General features: G+C 39.9%; 1 protein-coding gene across 1 annotated transcript in view; it reads right to left on the bottom strand.

Annotated features, from left to right (window-relative positions):
• The window catches only part of LOC103379122 (CUB and sushi domain-containing protein 1), a 172,802-nt gene that overhangs the window by 72,508 nt on the left and 79,480 nt on the right, over positions 1–20,814 (bottom strand). Inside the window, exons 22-29 of the mRNA XM_025055552.1 lie at positions 19,603–19,759; positions 16,920–17,111; positions 12,721–12,847; positions 12,015–12,226; positions 10,361–10,552; positions 7,321–7,459; positions 5,159–5,346; positions 2,696–2,890 (exon numbers count right to left, since the gene is read on the bottom strand). Of these exons, the coding sequence (XP_024911320.1) occupies positions 2,696–2,890; positions 5,159–5,346; positions 7,321–7,459; positions 10,361–10,552; positions 12,015–12,226; positions 12,721–12,847; positions 16,920–17,111; positions 19,603–19,759 (1,402 nt within the window). The remainder of the gene's footprint in view (positions 1–2,695; positions 2,891–5,158; positions 5,347–7,320; positions 7,460–10,360; positions 10,553–12,014; positions 12,227–12,720; positions 12,848–16,919; positions 17,112–19,602; positions 19,760–20,814) is intronic.

Genomic DNA, 20,814 nt, shown 5'->3' with positions numbered 1-20,814 from the left:
TGCACACTTTGATCGGCACAGACGTAAGACAAACACTAAAGATGGCAGTCTTGTAGTTCTGAGCCTCAGACTCTGTTTTGTGAAAACTTCCGTTAGACAATTCATTACCCAGACAACATACCCCTAATCCTAAAACTAACTTCTAATTTGGCTGTAACTCCAATCTTAATCTTAAACCTAAAAATACATTCACCTGAAAAAGTCCCCTCCAGATCAAAGGTCCCCAAAACTCTAGTATTTCTCCCCACAAGTACAGATATACCAGTAAAACACACACTTTTCATGCCGTGATTTGCGTGTTAACTGCAAGTTTAGAAGAAGCAAAAGAAGCATAATATATTGCAGTGGATATAATTTTTTTTTTAATTCATTAATTTATTTTACACGATTATTATTTTTTCAGAATAAATTTGTACTACTGAGAATATTTGCAAAATTCCACAATAGTATTGGAGTACGAGGGGGGTGTGATCAGTGAGGCGTGGTGTTGGCATGCAATGCAGGATGTTTCACTCTTTTGTCTATCAATCCACACCTCTATCTTACACCTCAGTCCGTCCATCCATCCATCCATCCATCCATCCATCCATCCATCCATCCATCCATCTAACCAAAACCTATTAGGGGGAAACATAGGTAAGGGATCTGGCAGTAAATCCTGAGGTGTAAACTTGAGGTAACTTTAAAAAAGCATTTAGAATCAGTGGAATGTGTGATCATGTCTGACAAACAATATCCATGTATTAAGGTGTAGCCAAAGCCAGCACGGAGTGCAGTCTAATGTGGAATTTGGGATAATGAAAATTCAACAACGGCCGAAGGCTGTCTTCATGTGGCTCTTGGTCATAGCTTTGAGGCTCTCTCTCTCTCTCTCTCACACACACACACACACACACTCTCTCACAGAACTCTATCAATAGTCACTAAGTATTCCTTCTTTCTCCCACTTGCTCTTAGTTACTATGGAAACCACTAAAAGAGTGGTTTCAGATGGAGTTGTAGGGGTGTGTGAGATGGAGACACTGAGAAGGACAAAAAAGTAAGAGGTAAAGAGAGAAGAAAGAATGGCAGGGTGGCAGGGAGGAAAAGAAGGAAGGGAGGAAGGAGGAGAAACAAAAATAAAGGAATCAGAGTAACAACATCCACAGACGTGTGTGTGTGTGTGTGTGTGTGAAGGGAGGACAAAAAGGAATAAAGCAGACACCAAAAGTGTAAATGGCAACGTATTTTTTAAAGAGGTCTCACCCTGTCTAATGTGTTTGGTCTAAAAGCCCCAGGGGTCACATCAAAGATGAAAAGACAGACAGAGACAGACAGAGACAGACAGAGACAGACGGACGGACATCCTTCAACTCTGAATGTGGAAGGAAATTCTATGTCTAACAACATAACAAGCCAAAGGAGGAGAAGGAAATAGAAATCACTGGCGGGGAAGGAGGGTTCAACTGTAACTTCAACAGGTAAACATGTCACAAAAACTATATTCACAAAAAAAAAGGATAATCTAGTTTCAATTTACTTCCAATTTACATATTCAGTGTGAAACCTAGTCCTGTTTAGTTGAACACAACCCTCATATACCTGCAGGAATTGAAAGTCTTCATCTCTGAGTCTCTTTCTCTCTGTTTCTAGTGTTTACAGTCGTATGTTGCCACCTATTGGCAGTAGAGGGCTAAAGGTGGTTAAACTGGTTGAAGGTAAAATAGCGTTGTAGTATAAAAAGCACCAAAATCAATCAGTTCTAGACCAAATGTACGTGGCCCAGAAAACACATTTATCCCTGAAGGTGTTGAGAACAAGCAGTTTGGTTTTTCACTTTTTCCAGTCGAGTCACTGCTCAAAGAAGATCAGATGCTACACCTACAGTTTCCGGTCTCCACAACCGAGGTTGTACAAGACCACACACACCCATTTAAGGCACATACACAGTGAGTGACAGCTCTGTGGGTTTTACCTCCTTAGCTCTCTGAGCTGTCAATCAAAGGCACTAGTTAGTCTAGCCCTCAGGTGCCCGGGGCGTGAGCGCACAGAACAACACACACACACACACACACACACGTACACACTTTGGGTTGCAGCGCGTGTAGGACTTTAAATAAATGATTTATGACTAACAATAAACAGAGTCAGTCAAGGTTCTGAATATGAAGCTAAACACCTCGCTAAACTGGGCAACGGCGCTCTGATGGAAGGTTGTGAGAGACGTGGACCACGGTAAACACCGGTTTGCTGCAGTTACACACTAACACGCTGTTCAGCTGTGTTGACAGTCACTATTCTCTACCTTTTTATAGTGTAGAGTGTTTATTTAATCCATCTTCAATTAGCCTCTACTCAACGTCAACATTTACATATACAATTGTCAGCGTCTGTCTCCAGCCCCCAGGGGGCAGAGCTGATCTCTCTTTTTCCCATTTGTTTACAGTCAAACTAGTTCCTGCACCAACTACTGCCACCCGTGATTTCAGGAACTGTCCCTTTGTGACCGCGCTGTTCATGCACCAAAAACTACATGAAGCAGTGATGACCGACCACTGTGCAGTGCTGGGAGAAATACTCAGGTGCACTGTGGAAAATGATCCAATTTAACTCAATTGGACTGAACACTGTTAGTTATTAACAGTAGCAGACACTTTGGTGACAGCCGAAAAAAGAAATGCTTCTTTTTTTTTATAATTTTGATATTTTTTCCTACCTTTACAGGAAGGTAGAGCCTTGTCCCACACCGGCTTTCCATCGTGGCCCATGACACAGGTGATGGTGTCCATGCCCATGATTGTGTAGCCATGATGACAGTTGTAGGACACCTGAGATCCCAGTTTGTAGTCGTATCCTGTCCGACTGGCATTCATGACGTTGCCGGGGTCAAAACAGGCTTCCCTGGGTTTTTCTGTAAAAAAAAACAAAACATTGTATATGATTCACCACAAAAATATATTTAAGATTTTTTAATGAAAAAAAACAAAAACAAAAAAACATTGTATATCATTCAAAAATATATTTAAGATATATGTTTTTTAATCAGATTTTTTTTAAATCTCGAGGACTACTGAAACTGTCTTTGTTTCCTCTTGCGATGCTAAAGGGCTGAAAACAATTAATTGGAAGTTTAGCAGCATTTTTAGAGACGTCTTTTGTAATCAGGCAACTTTCTGGTTACCACACATTTAGACTATAATAAACTGCCTTGGATCTTTACTGCTGAGCCGTAGTAGTGGAGCTTGTTTGCTTTCAGTGATAGTCCAATAACAATGAGATATTGGGCTTGACAGGAAAACCAAGAGATAGGAGAGGGAGAGATACAGGTGGAGGAGAGAGGGAGATGATTAAGGTTGGATTTTAATTAGAGAGATGGCATATGAAGGCTAATAAATTAATGGCAAAAGTACAGAGGTGTAAGGTAGTGTGAGGCGACAGACAACAGAGAGGGAGATAATCTTTTTTAATTAGAGATAAATGGGCCGAGAGAAACGGGGGGGAAAAATGAGTTTATACAACTTGACAGAGCAAATCTAGTCTCCAGTTATTCAAACAAGTAATCAACGACTCCACGTTGACTTTAGCAGTTAAATTACCCTCAGCCGGCAACGTCTCCTAAATCAGGATGAGCCCTTTCAACTGAAAAGTCAGTATGAAATTAATAGACTTGACAGCTTGAAGTATTATACAGTCTGCATAAGCCACAGTCCAGTATCACCTCATTTAACATTTTAATTTTTGAATCTCCACTCAGTGCATATATAGGCCATTCAGGTGGATGGATGATACTTGGGTGGATTTAAAGGGGAAACAACAGTTTGGTGTCCAACGTCAACTCAGGTCGAATATCAAAGATCAAATAACTAAAAAGGAAACCAATGAAAGCGTGCCATAAATGAAACATCATACTACATTAGGTTTTTTCAGCCTGTTGTGTTTTGGCAATTAACATTTTAATTAAAATAGCTTAACCCGCAGCCTTTGGTGGTTCTACGGTCACTGACGGTCAATTAAAAAAAAAGGGAGTCCGATATCCACAAACAAAAATTAGCCATTACTTATTGGTTTGTGTAACAGCCATAAAATGATGGGCTCATTAAGAGAGGTCTCATTACTTAGATCCTGTTTCTAATGATTGATAATTGATTTTATTTTAAAGTTACATGAAGACGTACGCTTCTGTCCTTATTCATTACAACCTCCCATGTCTTTGTGAATCGGTCGCGTGCCAGCGACTCACAAACTGCACAACCCGAGCAGACAACCAGCAGAATACATAATCAACCGCTGTCAACACGTCTCTTCCTATTACTTCTGTGATATTCCCTTACATGCAAATGCGATGAGGAGAGACACACCTGGTAAACCTGCTCAAATGACGAGTCTGGGGGCAAATTGTTTACTGTCCGTGTCAAAATATTATCAGGTGGAAAAACCTGAGCAGATCTGAGTTTCTTAATGAAAACAAAATGAACACGAGTCAAAGAAGAACTGGATGTTTATCAGGAGGAATAATGATTGTATGAGCAAAACCTTAATGTGAACAGGTCTATCCTGCTAGCGTGTAGTAATGCTAAGAGTATTAGTAGTGCATTTGTAAAGTTAACTGTAGTTCAGGCCGACTGATTTGTATTCAGCGTTGTCAGCTGATGTTTGCTGGTCAAATGACTCCTGTGTCCTATGAGAATTTGTGCAAACTACATAGACGTATTTGTGTATGATCTCAGAGTAGTTCTGGAAGTACAGCAGTCATGATTTTTTTAATGTGTTTTAAGATAATCATTTCCATAGTCTAGCGAGGACAGTGAATAAAAAGTAAAAGAAAAAAAAATGACCTTTTGCAATTTTGGGTGTTGTAAACACCAGAGATTACTAATTATTTCTTTTGCTGTCTGACGTCTAAAGCACAAGAAAGGTTTAATTATTTTTCAGAAAGTTGTCCCAAGTGAAATTCTTTGATATGCCATTTAATTAAAGTTCCAAGTTTCACAGCGAACCCTTGGGCTTTTTCTGAAATATCAAATCTGCCCTCCTTTGAAAGAGTTCGGACAGCTGTGATCTAAACGTAGAATCAAAACAAAGTAGAACCTGTGAGAGAAACTCTAGTCTTAAATACGCTGAACCTCGAGAAAAGTCAATGAGGACATAGTGTTAAAGTGAAGTTTTTGGATTTAATTACCTTTGTATTCAATGGCGAATCCAGACATGCCCAGTGAGGCGTCTGATCTGAATGCCAGGAAGAGACTGTTACCACTGGTCTCTATCCGCTCTGGGGCCTGGTTGCCTTGGAGACTCGCAAGTAATGGGCCGTTTGAGTCCTCGCCCTCGTAGATGTGAAGAAAGTCGTAACTTGGTTCCATGTTGAAGCTGCAAAAAAAGAAAAACAAAAATCAAAGAAAGTTAGGCTGCGGAATTAAGGAAGATTGATTACGAACGATGTGTGTGAGCGTGCATGTCGAAATTAGCTTTTGAGGACGAGTTGAAGTTCAGAGCCTGGTCTTTAGGACTTCGAGTGACTTTCTAATAAAAAAAACAATGTCGGGGTGCATTTTATGTCTGATTTGAAAGGTCAGAAAAATATATATTATTTGTAAAAAATATGTTTAAATGCATTTGTTTGTAAGTCTAGACAGAAACACATTTGACTTCATGACTAATCAATTACTGTATCAACTTCAGCTTCAATAGAGTTTCTTGGCCTTTCTTACCATGGCCATTTTAAAACTATATTCACCACATTTTTTCATTTTTAATCATACAGTAGAAGACAATTTGGAAGAGAACTGGTGCATAAGAGTTCTATGTTCTTAATTAATCAGCATTGACCTTGTTTATTCTTCTGTCTGGGTCACCATTTCTCATGGAGAATTTACACCAACAAAACTCCAGCTGGACCCACTAGCTAAGTGAGAGCATCTCCAATAAGACTGAACTCTGGTCTACAGTTTATACTGCAGCCCTGGTACTACTAACCCAGTTAGAAAGACTGTGATACACACAGCATGTCATGCAGACTGTGTTAAGCCCATTGTCCGCAGTAATTTCTTAAACAATGACAATTAATACAATTAATTACTCTCTCGTTGTCCGTGCTTTATTACTAGTAAAGATAATATAAATCAGTATCAGGATCTTTTTTTTTATTCTTAACATACAAATGGTGAACCACACTTCAGACAAGACATTTCCTCTGTAATGTGCACCGAGTCAAATGAGGACATCCGGCGACTAGAATGGGTAGAAAGTCCTTTGGTCCCACAGACAATACAAGAGTAATGACAGTGCTCCGGCTGAAACAAAGACGGTGTTCGTGGCTTTAAGACTGGAGGGGAAAGCAGCACATTCAGAAAAACCGAAAAAAAACCAAACAACTGTCTGTCTGGTATTTATAGTACATGTTGATAAATCCTGAAATAACCCCACAGATAGTATTTAGGGATGTGTTTCTGCCACATGCTAGTCAAGTTTAATTATATTTGCCCCCCCTCTCCTCCCCTTTCAGGGGTGTGACGTGTGTGATTAAATTTTTTTCGAAGTTATTCGCAGTGATAACACTCGCGGTGTTAAAATGTGGGGAAGGTTTCAAAGTGGTTCGTTAGAAACGTTAGACACGCCATCTGTTAAGAAACAACGGGGAACGTAAGAGCAGCTGTTTTATAAACATCAGTCTAACAATACGCATGAACATGTCATATAAAACACAAGCTTTTACACTGGAAATGTAGCCAGAACTATAACACCGTCTTTGATAGCCTTTGTTAAGAAGTTTCCCCCGCCCACACCCAAGAGTGAGCACTCAAATATGACTCCTCTTCATCATCAGTAAATTAGAAAGTGAAACCGTTCTTGTTGTTTTGCTGTTAGCAAGCAAGATAGAAAATATATAGAAAAATATCAGTTCAACTTTAATGGAACTGAATTCGAGTTGTGTGAAATTGTCACTTCCTCTCTGAATCTTCATGCTGCCCATTTACACTAGACTGGCAAACACTTCCCATTGATGAATTAATGCAGCTAAATAGATAGAAACAGTTGATAATCATCAACATAAGCTGAAATATGACCATTAATGTTCCTGAGCCTAAAGCTGAAATATGACCATTAATGTCCCTGAGCCTAATGAAGAAAATGGACTGATCACAAACTATAGTGAGGAACAGACAACTGTTCAAAAGTAGGTGAAATATATACTATTGTTGTCCTAACAGCTAAGAGTTAGGATTAAAAATATGTGTATTAGTTTATGGTTTTAGGTGACGGGGGAATTATGTCAATGTGAAGTGGCTAAAAAAAATAAATAAATAAATCAGTGTGTGTATAATAAAGGTAGCCTTAAGTTACCTTTTAAAAATGAGTGCAATGACAAAGTCAGGGTTGACTCTGACCCTCCAGTCACATTCCTTCCCTGGGGGGTAGGGCTGGGGGTAGTTTGGAGACAGAATTACCCCAGACGGGCCACTGACGTTGCCTCCACAGGTCGCTGTAAAGACAACAAATGAGACAAATGAAAGAGGGTAAGACACACAATCGTGTAGTGAGAGCAAAAGCTGATTACACAGCATTTGGCTGAAGGTAATTTGCACAGAGAATCGCTCCTGACTGACCACACATGTGACTCCCACAGGCAGACAGAAACCAAGTGCATTAGTGGTGTGAGCTATGGCTGGGGTTGGCCAGGAGAGGGTGAAGTATGCCTGGTGGACTGAGAATATTACCTCCGCAGGTAGCAGGCGAGAGTAAAAGAGCAAAAGACAGATAGGGAGAGGTGTTGAGATGTTATTGCAGAGAGTGGGACTGGGGGAAGTTTTGGGAGGGAATTATCCCTCGCAGACCTGTTACCCCACAACGAACCGGAGAGAAGGCACCGGATACTGGCAGGAGAAACAGATATGGATTCAGCAGAATTTGAAATGCATGAGGGGATGACAGGTGGGTGTGAACGGGGTATTACCAGTGAAACAGAGGTAAACAAAGCCATTAATAGTTGTGATTACTCATGGACACACACTTAATCACTCGCCAACAGCAGCTTCAGGACACCAGGGGATTTGGCCATTTGAGGGTCGCGATCAGTACATGGAGTTACCAGCAGAGGGCTAATGTAATGAGTAGGAGCCTCTACGTATTCTTCAGACCAGCAGCAGACATTAGCAGACAGTCAACCACTGCATCACTGCACTCTTATAGGCAACCAAGGTCAAGCAGAGTGACCTGGAACTGTATTCTCTGATAAGATCGAACCGTGAGCTGAAGTGGTTGGACTTAAGTGGAGGGTATGTAGAGAAATAGCTCTGTTATTTATTTATTATTATCATGTCCAATCTTTAGCAAGAACCAGTTTGAAAACTGTGAAAATAATAGAAATCCACCTGTCCAGGACCAATAAGTGACTGTAAATGTGACCTTTTATTTTCCCTGTCCAGCATCACATAATGGGTCAGGAGCAAACCGATGCAAAAAATAAAAAGTAAATAAATAAATACAAAAGCATGTTGTTCATTGTTCACTGACTGGGGCACGCAGTTCAGCAGCAGAGTGTGAACAAAAAAAAGTACAAGCAGAGGAATCTGTGAATGTAGCCAAGGCTTGTTCTTTGGCTCTCGCACTGCATAATTTTGAGGTTGATGGGCGAGGACAACCAAAGGTCTTGTTGCGTTACCAATGTTGTTTTTGTCGTCTGTGTTGACTGTGCTGTTCTGGTAGTTTACAAGGTAGAAAATATGACTGAGAAGTCACTTTTCTTCTTTAGTGGGGAAGTCAAGCGCGACATGGAATACACACAGAGACGGCTGAGCGGGAATCGGCGGGATAAAAATAATGTGAGGAAAATTGTGAGAATGGTGTGTGAATCAGGATGTCGGAGCAGTGGGGGGTCTGTGCCGTGAAGAAACGAGGGGGGGGGACGCACAGGTGTGAGGTTTGGATGAAGAAATCTTGTAACAGCATTGAGTTATCTGCTGAAATGGACTGGTCATGTGACCTCATGTTTCTTTTCTTTATCACGATTAATCGTGATTAAAAGTAATCCATATGTAATCACTTGACAGCCCTGAAATCATGGCTTCAATGATAATGTAATCACTTGACAGCCCTGAAATCACCAGTCCTTTAAAGTGCTGTTTACGTGAAGGCTTCTGTAATCACTTGACAGCCCTGAAATCACGGCTTCAATGATAAAGACAACATCTGTGATTTTTGGAAAATTATCTTTGGCCACCGTTTTTTATTTAGTTACCGGAGCCGTGGATGTGAATCTTCATAAAACTATGACTACCACCCAGATACAGGTCTAAGATCAAGCAGGTCATTAAACGTCGAGCACAGAAATAAGAGCGGCGTCTCACAGGATGTGCGGTTACTTTACCAGGAGCGGAGACAAATTTTCAAACATCCTTTGACGTCAGTAATGTCTGAAGCACTTATTGTTTGTTGTCGAAGGCTCGGGCATGTGTGTCTGTTTGCTTGGAAACATTGTGCGTCAGCAAGTCAAGAGGGAGAAATGAGGGGCTTGATTTACACATGGTTCATGTCTCTGATGGTGGTAATTATAGCACTTTCAGGGGAATGAATTCTTACTGCACGTCGGGGCCTCTCTGTTGATACCGCTGTGTTTTTCACAACACTGCAGTTAAGAATCAAAGCCAAACTTTCAGGAAAGTTTGTAAAGAAATTCAAGAAAGATGTTAAATCTTCTTTATCTGTGCTCTGTTAATGCCCAGGAGAGAAATAACTCATTTATCACATTTCTGGACTGTTCGTTCGTCAATGATGGGAGGCTTCATGCGTCTAGTGTCAATTTTCTTTCACTAAAAAACCATTAACATCTGTTTCACGTAGTGATTATTGGGTATGGCAAGGATAAAATATCAGCAGGAGCCACTCACGACAACAGAGGACATGTTATAGTGTAAAATAAAAAACAAAAACTTTCTGACTCCTCCCAGGGGGCGTCGACTAATTACGTCAATGCGTCAACAAATGGGTTTTTCTGTTACTGCCCCAGTGGATACATAGTCGCAGTGGGCTGAACTGCACATTCTGTGAATGAAGTGCTTAGTAAAAAAACAAAAAAAAAACACCCAGGGTTCCAACCTGCAATCAAACAATATCAACTTCAACAGTGGGAAAAAAATATTTAAATATCCCTTTGTCCTCCATGAAAGAACTGAGAGAGACACCAAACCCCTTTGTCCTCCATGAAAGAACTGAGAAAGACACCAAACTGGAGATCTTAGGTTTTCCCCAGGTTTTACACACACATCACGAATAGTAAAAACAATGACTCTGGAGATCTTGGGTTTTCCCAGGTTTTCCCCACACATTAAGAATAGTAAAAACAATGACAGAACCAGACTGTGGAAACATGGCGACACCTGCCTACCTATACACGTCGGAGGGTCCGGCTGCCAGTAGAACCTGTTGTCCATCTGAACACATGTGATGGTGTCCTTGCCCTCCAGCTGGTATCCTGGGTCACACTGGAACGTCATACTGTCACCAGGCTCTTTGCTGTCCCCGTAGCGAGAGCCATTTACTGGGATGCCGGGGTCATTGCAGGTGGTTGCTGTGGTAGCTGAAGTGTACAAAACCAGACGAGCGTATAATGATTTTCTGTTTGTATAGTAAGAAAGACTGTCATTATCACAGGCAGGAACCTGAAGCTGCCTTGTTATGTGACGGCTCTTGTTCAACTTAACAAGTCAATAAGTCAATGATAAAAACATTAAATCTGATTTCATTTCTTGATTACTGCCCTTTAAATTTTTTTTCTCTGCCCCACGCTAAACCAGGTAATCAGGACATTTTATAGACTGAGTAGCTGAAATGTCCTCAGCCTGACCATAGGATTTGTCCTCGCGTCCCTTCTCTTGGTATTCCTAGTGCAGCGGGCTGATGCTGAGCCAGGTCTTTGCTTCAGTTTTTCTGCTCTTTGTGACAGAGAGGTGCGATGCTGACCTAGGAAACTCCTGGATCCTTTTGGAACCATTTTATTAATTTGTCAAAGGTATGTCACTGCTGGACTTCTTTTGGACTCGGAATTCTGAGCCAGGTTTTTGTTGGATTTCTACTGAAGCCAGCAGATGCTGAGCTAGGCCTTTACTGGATTTCCACTCAATGGAGAAACTCTGAGAAAAACGTTTTGTCACAACAACAAGAAAGAAAAAAGTTTGTCTTTCTATTCTGTTCTGCCTGACTTCACCTTCCTTATATCTTCATCTTCTCAGTGTGTCTCTACTACAGTGCAGTACACTGATTTGAAAAGGAGAGCGTTTTATTTATGTCCTCTGAATATACTTTAAGTAACACAGAAAAGATGTCTTGAATAAAAAAATAAAAATACATGAACATGCAGTTTCATTTCCTTCTATAGCCAGGGTGTCAAACTCATTTTGGTTCTTGGGCCACATACTGTACAACCTAATCAGATGTGGACTGGACCAGTACAATCATAACATAATTAACTATAAATAACAAGTACAAGTATATTAGATATTTATTATTATTTATTCATTTTAATGAAAAATCATTTTGCTATAAATATCCTGAACATGAAATGTTTGTGTATTTTTTTTTCAAAAATTATTAAGCCGACCAGACTGAACACCCTAACGGCTGGTTTTTGGCCCCCAGGCCATATGTTTGCCACCCCTGTTTTATAGTATCAACTGTTGTGAACCATAAATCATTTTCACTTTACCACTAAGCCAGCACAGGTCACACATTTTCACTTTACCACTAAGCCAGCACTGGTCACCTACAGGGATTTTAGTCATGTGGTGACCCTGACTCCTGGGGTCAATTACTACATTTCAAATTTTTTTCGGCAAAATGATTTTTCTTAATTTAGTTTAATGGTTTGTACAGATTAATAATTATGTTCACACTGTAAAATAGCCAAAAAACTAATAGTGATAAAAGCTGGATTTGGGACTACATTAGGTCGACTAATTACTAATTAGTTAGTTCATTATAACTTATGCAACTGTGATAAATCAGTATTTTCAGATTTTGGATTCAGAGGTTCAGCTACTTACTGGAGAACTGAATAGAAAATCCTTGCTTGCTGATAAAATAGTCTGAATCGAACTGCAGCGTGAGGATGTTGAAAGTGGAGTGAATGTCCTCAGGCAAGGCTGGACCGGACCACTCTTTCAACAGGATTCCTCCATCCGACGGCCCGGACGGTCCGTCCCAAACTCTGAGTATGTCGTGGTCGATCTCAGTGTCAAAGACGATGAAATGAAGGCTGAGGAAACACACGAAGAAGAAATGTTGATTTGAAGGTTTGTGAATAAAAAATGAAAAACACATGACACATAATTAACACATTCTTCTTCATTACACACACACACACAAACACACACACACATGCAGTGACCAAGATAATACTAAGGAATGTGAGGCTGACATATTTACTGATGTGGTTTACTCTGGGCCACAGCAGTGGACTTAACAGCAAATCGTTTTCTTCCTCTAATTAGTGACTATATTGTTACCTGACAGTTTGTGCTTTTAAGTTCACAGCGTTCCAATGAGGAAGGTGGAATCGAAAATGACCCTCGATAGTTTTGGCACATTTTTGGTATAATTACAAAACCCATCATTTTCAGGTGGTTTTAATTAGAGAACGCTTCCAATAATTTAGGTTGTCTCAAAGAGGTGATATAATTAAAATGGTTTGTGGACAGCCTACGTCATCATGTCCACACTATGGTGATGGGCTGCATGACAAGGGTTTACCTGATGGTCTTTCCAGTGTCGGCCTCTATCGTCCAGGAACAGTGAAGATTATTGTCATAAGGAGCGGGGTATCCTGGAGACAGTATCCGTCCGGACACGGCTCCAGTTATGTGACCTCCACACTCAGCTGCAAGGACATCGCACAAAGAGATCGGACTGGTTAGTTTGGAAGTAACACACAATGGCAGTGGTCTTGTGATGTGACGTCTAAAAATAGCAATGTGTCATCGGCGTATGTGTTTAGAAAATGCTGAAATACTCATAATATTTTACAGGGATATTGTTTTGTTATCTCTTGTTCCCTCCTATGTTGTTGTTTCTTTCCAATCAACCTTTTATCACAAAAGACAGAATCGTACTACCAGTTAGTGGTCGCATTATTACTGAGCATATTTAAAATGTAATGTTATCACAAGAACAGGAATATGAGTTGACATTTGCTGAGAAGAGGGAAGAAGAGAGAGAAAGAAAGGTCGAGTTAACAAAACATGTCTTACCCGGAGAAATCTACATAACAATAGAGAGATAAATGGAGAAACTTCCTCGATCTATGAAGACCTTCCATCTCAATACTTTTGTGTCGGACTTTTCCAGCTCCATTAACATCTCTGTGAGGAATAGGGCTCTTAATTCCCTTAGAAATTACTCTGACATGTCAAGGTGGAGTTAAATTAGAATCAGTTCAGAAATGCTTGAAATAATAAATCTACCTTGAATTGCAAAGGACCCGTCATACAGTTTCAAGGTTAGTCAATAAAAATTTGACGGCTGTTTTTGTGATCATAAAAGAATACGAAAGTTTAGAATTTATTTTAATGTTCAGTAAATTGAACTGAAATGATACAGGAAAAAAAATACGATTTATGCTTGTTAACCATTTTTGTTAGAAACAGATCAACTTTTACTAAATGTATTAATGATGTTTATTTCTATCATATAGTATATATTCATATAGTTAAACATATAATTTTGACCAAAAACTGATCTCTTCAGCCCACAGCTCAGTACAGATCTCTTTTATTTCTATCAACTAAGTTCAACCGATTTGAACAGATTTCACAGATGTAAAGAGAAAATCCTTGGATATTTCTAAATGACCCGATATGGCTTCCTGGAAAGTTTGGACACCACTTCTACAGTTGGTGGGTTCTGATTTACACTGGAGTTTCCCAAGTTCTGACACAGAAATAAGACAACATATAACACACACACACACACACAAATACACAGAGGGAAACAGACATGTGTCATATAAGAACAGAGTGAGAGAGAGAATGAAGTCCCAGAGTGATGGAACACCTCGCTGTTTGACTCGGTACTGAATACAGAAAGAAGGACAACGCCTCAGGCAAAGCCAAACCTCTCATACACACACACACACACACACATACACGCAGGCACACACAGAGGGCTAGGACCAAGCCACACACTCTAGGCAGAAAATATTTTGAGTGGCAGAGAGGCGCTCGCTGCAAGAATGAGTGGAAAAAGAGAAACTACAATGAGAGCTATAGGGTTAGTTAGCTCAGGGCAGTGTCAGAGACTCCTCTCTTGGTTAGTGGCTTAGCCGGAGAAAGTCAGCAGCAGAGCAGTAACGAAGGAATTAATTAATGACTGACTTAGAAAATTCTTAGAAAAGTCTGGGAACCCACACACAGACACACAACTACAGGAACACACGTACACACTTCTCAGTTGCTCAAAGCAAACTTCAAAAAAGGCGAAGGACGACCTGAGGCAGCCCAGCTGTGTTGACAGGTCAGGAAGACTCAAGGTCTGTCTCGGCTTTTCAAAACTTTAGAGTTAATTTGTGCCAGTTATTTTAGAAAATTTAAAAACAAAATGTGAAAAATACTTCTCTCTTCGAGGAGAAATATTCTCATGTGTTGTTATAAACTGTATTTTCTTATATTTAGTACTTGGGAGTGTTGCGTTATATACAAGGGTAAACAGTGTGTTTTAAGGGGCAGCAAATCTGATTAACTGAATAAAGACAACCATCTTCCCATGTCATACTGAAGCCTCTAATTTGACAGGACCTGCTGCTTCCTGCCTTAGCAGGAGGTCGGATGTAGATGGTTAATTTACTCCAATCAGCCCTGTCGAAACAGAGCCTAACCCGGTGCTTCTCAAATAGTGGGGCGGACCCCCCTGTGGGGCGCAGTGAGGTGCCGGGGGGGATGTGAGAGGCTTCCAATGGAATATGACACGTACTGGACATAAGTGTACCACTGCTGTAATAGTTGAATGCTAACAAGCCTCCAGTCACTAGGTGGCAGCATGTATGTATGAAACATACATTATATGCTAAATAAAATGGTTTACAATAGAACACAACATGGCATAAAGGGTTACCCCAAAAATCTGACTGTCGTTATGGAAATAGTTGCATAGAGAGACGGGCGAATCTGACTGTCGTTATGGAAATAGTTGGAAAGATAGACCGGGTTGGGCGATTTTACGTCTAAACTAAAAATATATATTTTTCAAATTACAATATTGCAGGTTAAATAAAACATATATATTAAAGTCAAATTAAAACTATATCTTTCAAATTGCTACATCCAAACTGGAACTTTAGGACATAGTTTTATTGTGTTTGCTATAATCACCCTGGAGGTGGCTGCCTTATTAGTTTTTAGTTTTTTTATTTCGTTCACTTTATTTTCCCTGTACACGTATAACAAGAAGAAACCACTGGAACGTGACTGGCAATTTGCAGAAATGGAAAACTTTCATAATAATATGGTTACAGCACATTATAACCTCGTTCTGGCTTCTTTCTTTAGATCTGGGACATTAATGCGGGAGTTTGATGAGGCACTGAGTTCACAATGAACTCCTATTATTACGCAGTAAAATATGAAAAAGTCAGTGGATATAGTGAAGGGGAAGGAACTTACTGCATTAGTTGAATCTTTACATTTCTGTACACAGATGGATGCGTTCGTTTATTATCCCACAAAATGTTCGTCCATTAAAAACAGCACTGATCTAAATCACCTCAAACACGATCAGCAATAAGGATCCAGAAATTCAACCTGGATTTTTATATTATGTCCCAAACATATTTGGTCGGTCCCACCGTCCTTGACTTTTGGATTTTGAGATCATTAGCTGTAAATTAAAAAAAGCCAGAAGACGTCCCCTCTGCATTGTTAGGACCTGTCAGTACTCTGGGTTAAAGAGAGTGCTTCCACTACATTCGAAGAGGCTCCTGCATACTGCATTTACACGAATGGAATGGTGAAAGGTATAGAAAATCCCCAAAACAAAGGGCCTCTGGCCATGGCTGTTATGAGCACAGACATAAAAATGTTCACCCGGAGAGGAATTTTTATTTATCACATCTGCTGAAAATAGAGAAGATAAAACTTTTGTCAGTGTTTAAAATACTGCCCCAGATAAAGGGTCCAAGAAAAAAAAGAATATGACTTGCATTGTAAATTTAAAAGACAGTCATCACTTATCTCTGCACATAATCCAGACACCCTTTAACACAGAGGGGACCAGGATTTCTGTGGACTGTGAGGGACCAGATAATGCACTTTTTAAGGTCAAACTATTATGGAATTACGAGTATATTAAAAAAAATAAATAAGACATTTTACCATCCTTTCCTAAATTCTTAGATTTCTGGCACGTTGCTAGTTTAAACTGTTGTACACTCTCCAGCCCTGTAGGTGGCAGCAAAGCTGAATATTTGTTTGTTGCCTGTTGCTACAGTACAGCTACATAATCTTGTAAATGACATTTAAGACAGCGATTTCTAACTACTGTGCTGAGGCACTGGTGATTCTCCAAATTCACTTCACTGACTGGAAAACTAATATTTATATACTGCCTGTAATCTGTTTCAGTAATTTGACAATGTCAAATAAATTACTGTTAAACCTCAACTTCATTTACTATTAAACACTCCACTGTTTGTGGCAGAAAATGGCTGAAAAAACCAATAAAAGAAAATAACTCAGAACTGTTGAACAAGATCTTTGTGTAAGTCTTTCTTCAATTCCTGCAAGTGTAACAGTGCTGTGTTCAACTTAACAGGCTCTGTCCATCTGCAAAACTATTCATCTCTTCATGTGGTCACAAAGTTTGAATTGAAAAAACCTAGTGTGACTTAGAGACTTTAAAGTTCGATCAATCACTACGATCTGAATGAACATGGATTTATTTAGGGATATAGAAACACTAACCGATACAGGAAGGAAGTGGCTTGTCCCACACACGTCTGTCCCCACTGAGACAGGTCAGTGTGCTGCTGCCATGGAGGCTGTATCCAGGGTTGCAGGAGTAGAGGACAAAGGTGTTTGCAAAATGGCCGTCATCCTGGATCTTGTAGCCATAACTGGGGATGCCTGGCTCCTCACAGTGGACCAGGTCGAAACCTGAAGAAAGAGAGACACAGGGATTCAGTGAAACCACACTTTGTCCCTTGTTGCTGCTGGGTAAGATTTGTATGGAGGTGATGATATCACACATTGCTAAAACTGAAAACTTAGAGATAGGTGTTCGACATTCCAGTCATGTTTTCAGGTATTTTCAAACTGCATGAGTAATGGATGCGAGTGTGGATAACAAGGTAAAGAAAGTTTCTATTCTTCAAGACAGGGAAGATAAATAACGACACAGCATTTCCAATGACCCCCACCCTGAGGGACAGGAGGATTTGAAGTGAACGTCACTTCAAATGTTCCCCATTAATACAGCATCTAAGTCAAGGTGACAACGTAACATCAACTGGTAAAATTATAATGGAGTCGATGTAGTTCTTATATATAAGTTATAAAAGAAAAATGTGAGACTTAAATTAGTCTCAAGACAGAATTAAAAAGAACATTTTTTTTCCTGGGGTTACAGGAAAAACCCCACGGCACACCACTAAAAAATCTCTCAAAAAATATATGTAATGAAATATAATAATCGTCTAGTTTAAATGATCTCATCATTGACTAAAACCTAAGTTAAACTAAACATTGACTAAAACCTGTTTAGATATAGACAACAATGATATACTGGGAGGAATTGAAGAAAGGGAGATTTAATTGCTCTGCAGGTCACACATTGAGGAACAAAGAAAAAATATTTGTAAAAAATAAATAGTTTTGGGACCAATTAAGTGACATATACTTTTCCATGGCACACCTAATGATCTCTCACAGTGGTTGAGAATCACTGTTCTAGAAACCAGAACGGTCCAGATGTCCTCAACTCAACTGTTTGGCTAAAATGACCTGCAGAGACATCTCTTCTACCTCCTCTTCCTCTCTCCCTCTCTCTTCTCAGTCTATCAACTCTTCTATTGTTTGTGAACTTTGCAGAAGGCGACGCCTCCTCTGGTTTAATGACTTGCAGATTAACAGCCGTCTAATGGCTCAACTGCCATCCATCTACCATCTTCTGCCATCCTTTGTTCCTCCATCTAGCCGTTTGTCCGCAGCAGATGTGACAGCTGCTCACCTTCTTCAAATGAACTGCAACTAAATACTCGTGTAATAGCCTCCCTGACTGACACAGCAGCTGGCCGTGCCTTCTTAACCGACTCCGTTTGACGCAATTAAGGGGTGTGTGCTTGTGTGTGAAGAGCCTGAAGATGGTAGCCGGAGGCCTCTAAAGAAAATAACACACGTGAAGTTGATGGCTGGCCTCCTGCAGCTGTCAGGAGTGAGCATAATTGCTCGGTCATTTGTCTCTGGAGATTTATATTACAGGACACCGTCCCCACACCTGTAGGCTGTGCCTTACAATCACTTGACTGAGCAACTATGCTAATGTGCCCGCGTGCCCACGAGGGTCATCTGAAACAATCACGACCACTCTGGATTTCAATTAAAATCGGCTGTTTACAAGCAGCTTCCACTCAAGTTTTCACTTCTTTGCATCTGTAAGACCAGTGGAGTGTGTGTTTTCCGTGGTGTCCAGACAGGAAGACGAGCAGATGGGGAGATACCGAGGATTGAAGAAAGTACCACAAAGGCTTCAAAGGCGACAGCTTTGACAACAGAAACATATCCATGGACCAGCAGCTACTCATGTTGAACCTCAGACTTTAGTCTAAGTGGCTCATGTGTGAAGTGCATTTCACAAAACTGTCTGTTTAAAATATGCATTTTTACATTCAAGTAATCTAATTGTATAACTATTCTATATTTTTTGCATTTAAAGTTAGGAACTAGGAAAACAATAAGTTAGCCTGGATAAAGCTTAAGGTAACTGTTTAAGTTTAAAAAAGCTATGGGATGAATCACAATATTAAGAAATAGTCAAAGAGCAGATTAAAGTAAAAATCTATCTGGAATCTCAATACAGAGCAACAATAATGCAATTTAAATCGAGCAGAATACACAGCTAATGGTGGATCATAGGGTTAGCTAAAAAAACCGTGGTTGAAACCGTGGAAACAATTCAAGCTTGACACTAATAAACCTGAACATAAGCCAGTAAAAATGCAAATGCAGCTACCAGATTGATGAAATGAAAACCCAAAAATCAATAACGAGGAGCCACAGTCGAATAAAAGTGAATACAAATAAGCAAAATGTCAATAACTGTGAGGCACAAATTGCTAAAAAGTAGCCAAGTATATATATTCTTTTTCAGCTAAATCCAGAAAAATAGATGCAAGTCACCAGAGAAAGTAATCTGTTTCTGTCAGACTAGAGAATAAATGGTTAGCCAAAACAGAAAGAGAGAGAGAGTATATATACATATATACTGTATATTAAGATGATAATAAAGAAGGTGAGGACCACAGGTGAACCACGAGTGACCTCTGGGTTTCACACGTCTGTAGCTGTGGCTGTAAAACTCAACAGAGAAGGAAAACAATGCATTTGTAATGACTTGATACAAAGTTCCAATCTCTCAGAGGTAACTCACTTGTGTACGAGAGACGAAAGCCCTGATTCGTTCCAGAAGCGTTGCTGTTGAACTCCAACCTCAAGTGATTGGACGTACTGTTGATGACATGACCCATCATGCCGTCGCGTGTGAAGTTGCCAAGGAGACGGGATGAAGTGTTCTCTCCATCGTACACCTGTCCATCAACACAAAGGACAGAACGAGACAGACATGAATAAAAACATGAGATGAAGGGATTTGTGGCGACTTGGAAGATTTACACGGAGACGACGTGTGGCAAAATTAGCAAAAAAACACGGTCAGAAGATTCTGGTCTTCTGCAGTACTGTAGTACTGCACTGCTGTACTTTTTTTTATACTCATTCAGCATTGTGGTCAGGGTGTGGCTGCAGTAAAAATGTTATGAATATTATTTATCAAGTCATCCATTATTTTCTCACATCAGTATTTAGTATAGTCGGTTCCATAGTGTAGCGGTTAGCACACCTGCCTAGGAGTCCTAGGTTCGATTCCCAGAGGAACCACATTCTTGGAGCCTGCTAGGGGGCAGCCTGTTAACAGCAGATATGCTGTTAAGACAAGAATTTCCCAAATATGGGATCAATAAAGTTTAAATTATTATTAATGTAAAAAAAAAAACCACAAGGAAAAGTCATTTTTGTTAAATATCAATACTGCATAGCACCAACGTGCACACAGCAAGTACATTTTCCAGTCTTAACTGAGCAACTAAATTATTTTAAAATTTGAAAGAATTATTATGATATCTTGTCACAGACCAAATGTGAGGGGTTCATGGGACACAACTGGCACCCCTGGCCAGGTGTTTGAGACCATCCTTAATCCTTTAAAGGCTCGTGAAGCTGCAGATGAAGTACACCGTCAACAACTATTCACACTCATATTCACACCTCCACGTGCAGGACATGGAGGTGTGAAAACACCACAGCTCCTGTTTCTGCATTGTACTTAGTTTTCCAAGTGTGAGTGGGTGATAATTAACAAACACAGACATGTGTTTTACCTGATGGTAACAGTTCTTTGATAATTTCATGACTCCAGGGACAGACATCATTTAAGTCATTCATTTCCTTGAATAATTTTTGACCTCATCTCTATGACTTTTACCAAGCCCTTTAGTAGAATGTTAAAAATGATCATCAACCAGTACCTCTGAGTGATTTTATGTCATGGTCTGTACCAAAATGTCTTTAAATGTGATTTCCCAAA

The sequence above is a fragment of the Cynoglossus semilaevis genome, chromosome 5 (genome assembly GCF_000523025.1).
Source record: "Cynoglossus semilaevis isolate Cse_v1.0 chromosome 5, Cse_v1.0, whole genome shotgun sequence".
NCBI classification, from domain to species: domain Eukaryota; kingdom Metazoa; phylum Chordata; class Actinopteri; order Pleuronectiformes; family Cynoglossidae; genus Cynoglossus; species Cynoglossus semilaevis.
This window is presented reverse-complemented; position numbering and strand designations above follow the sequence as displayed.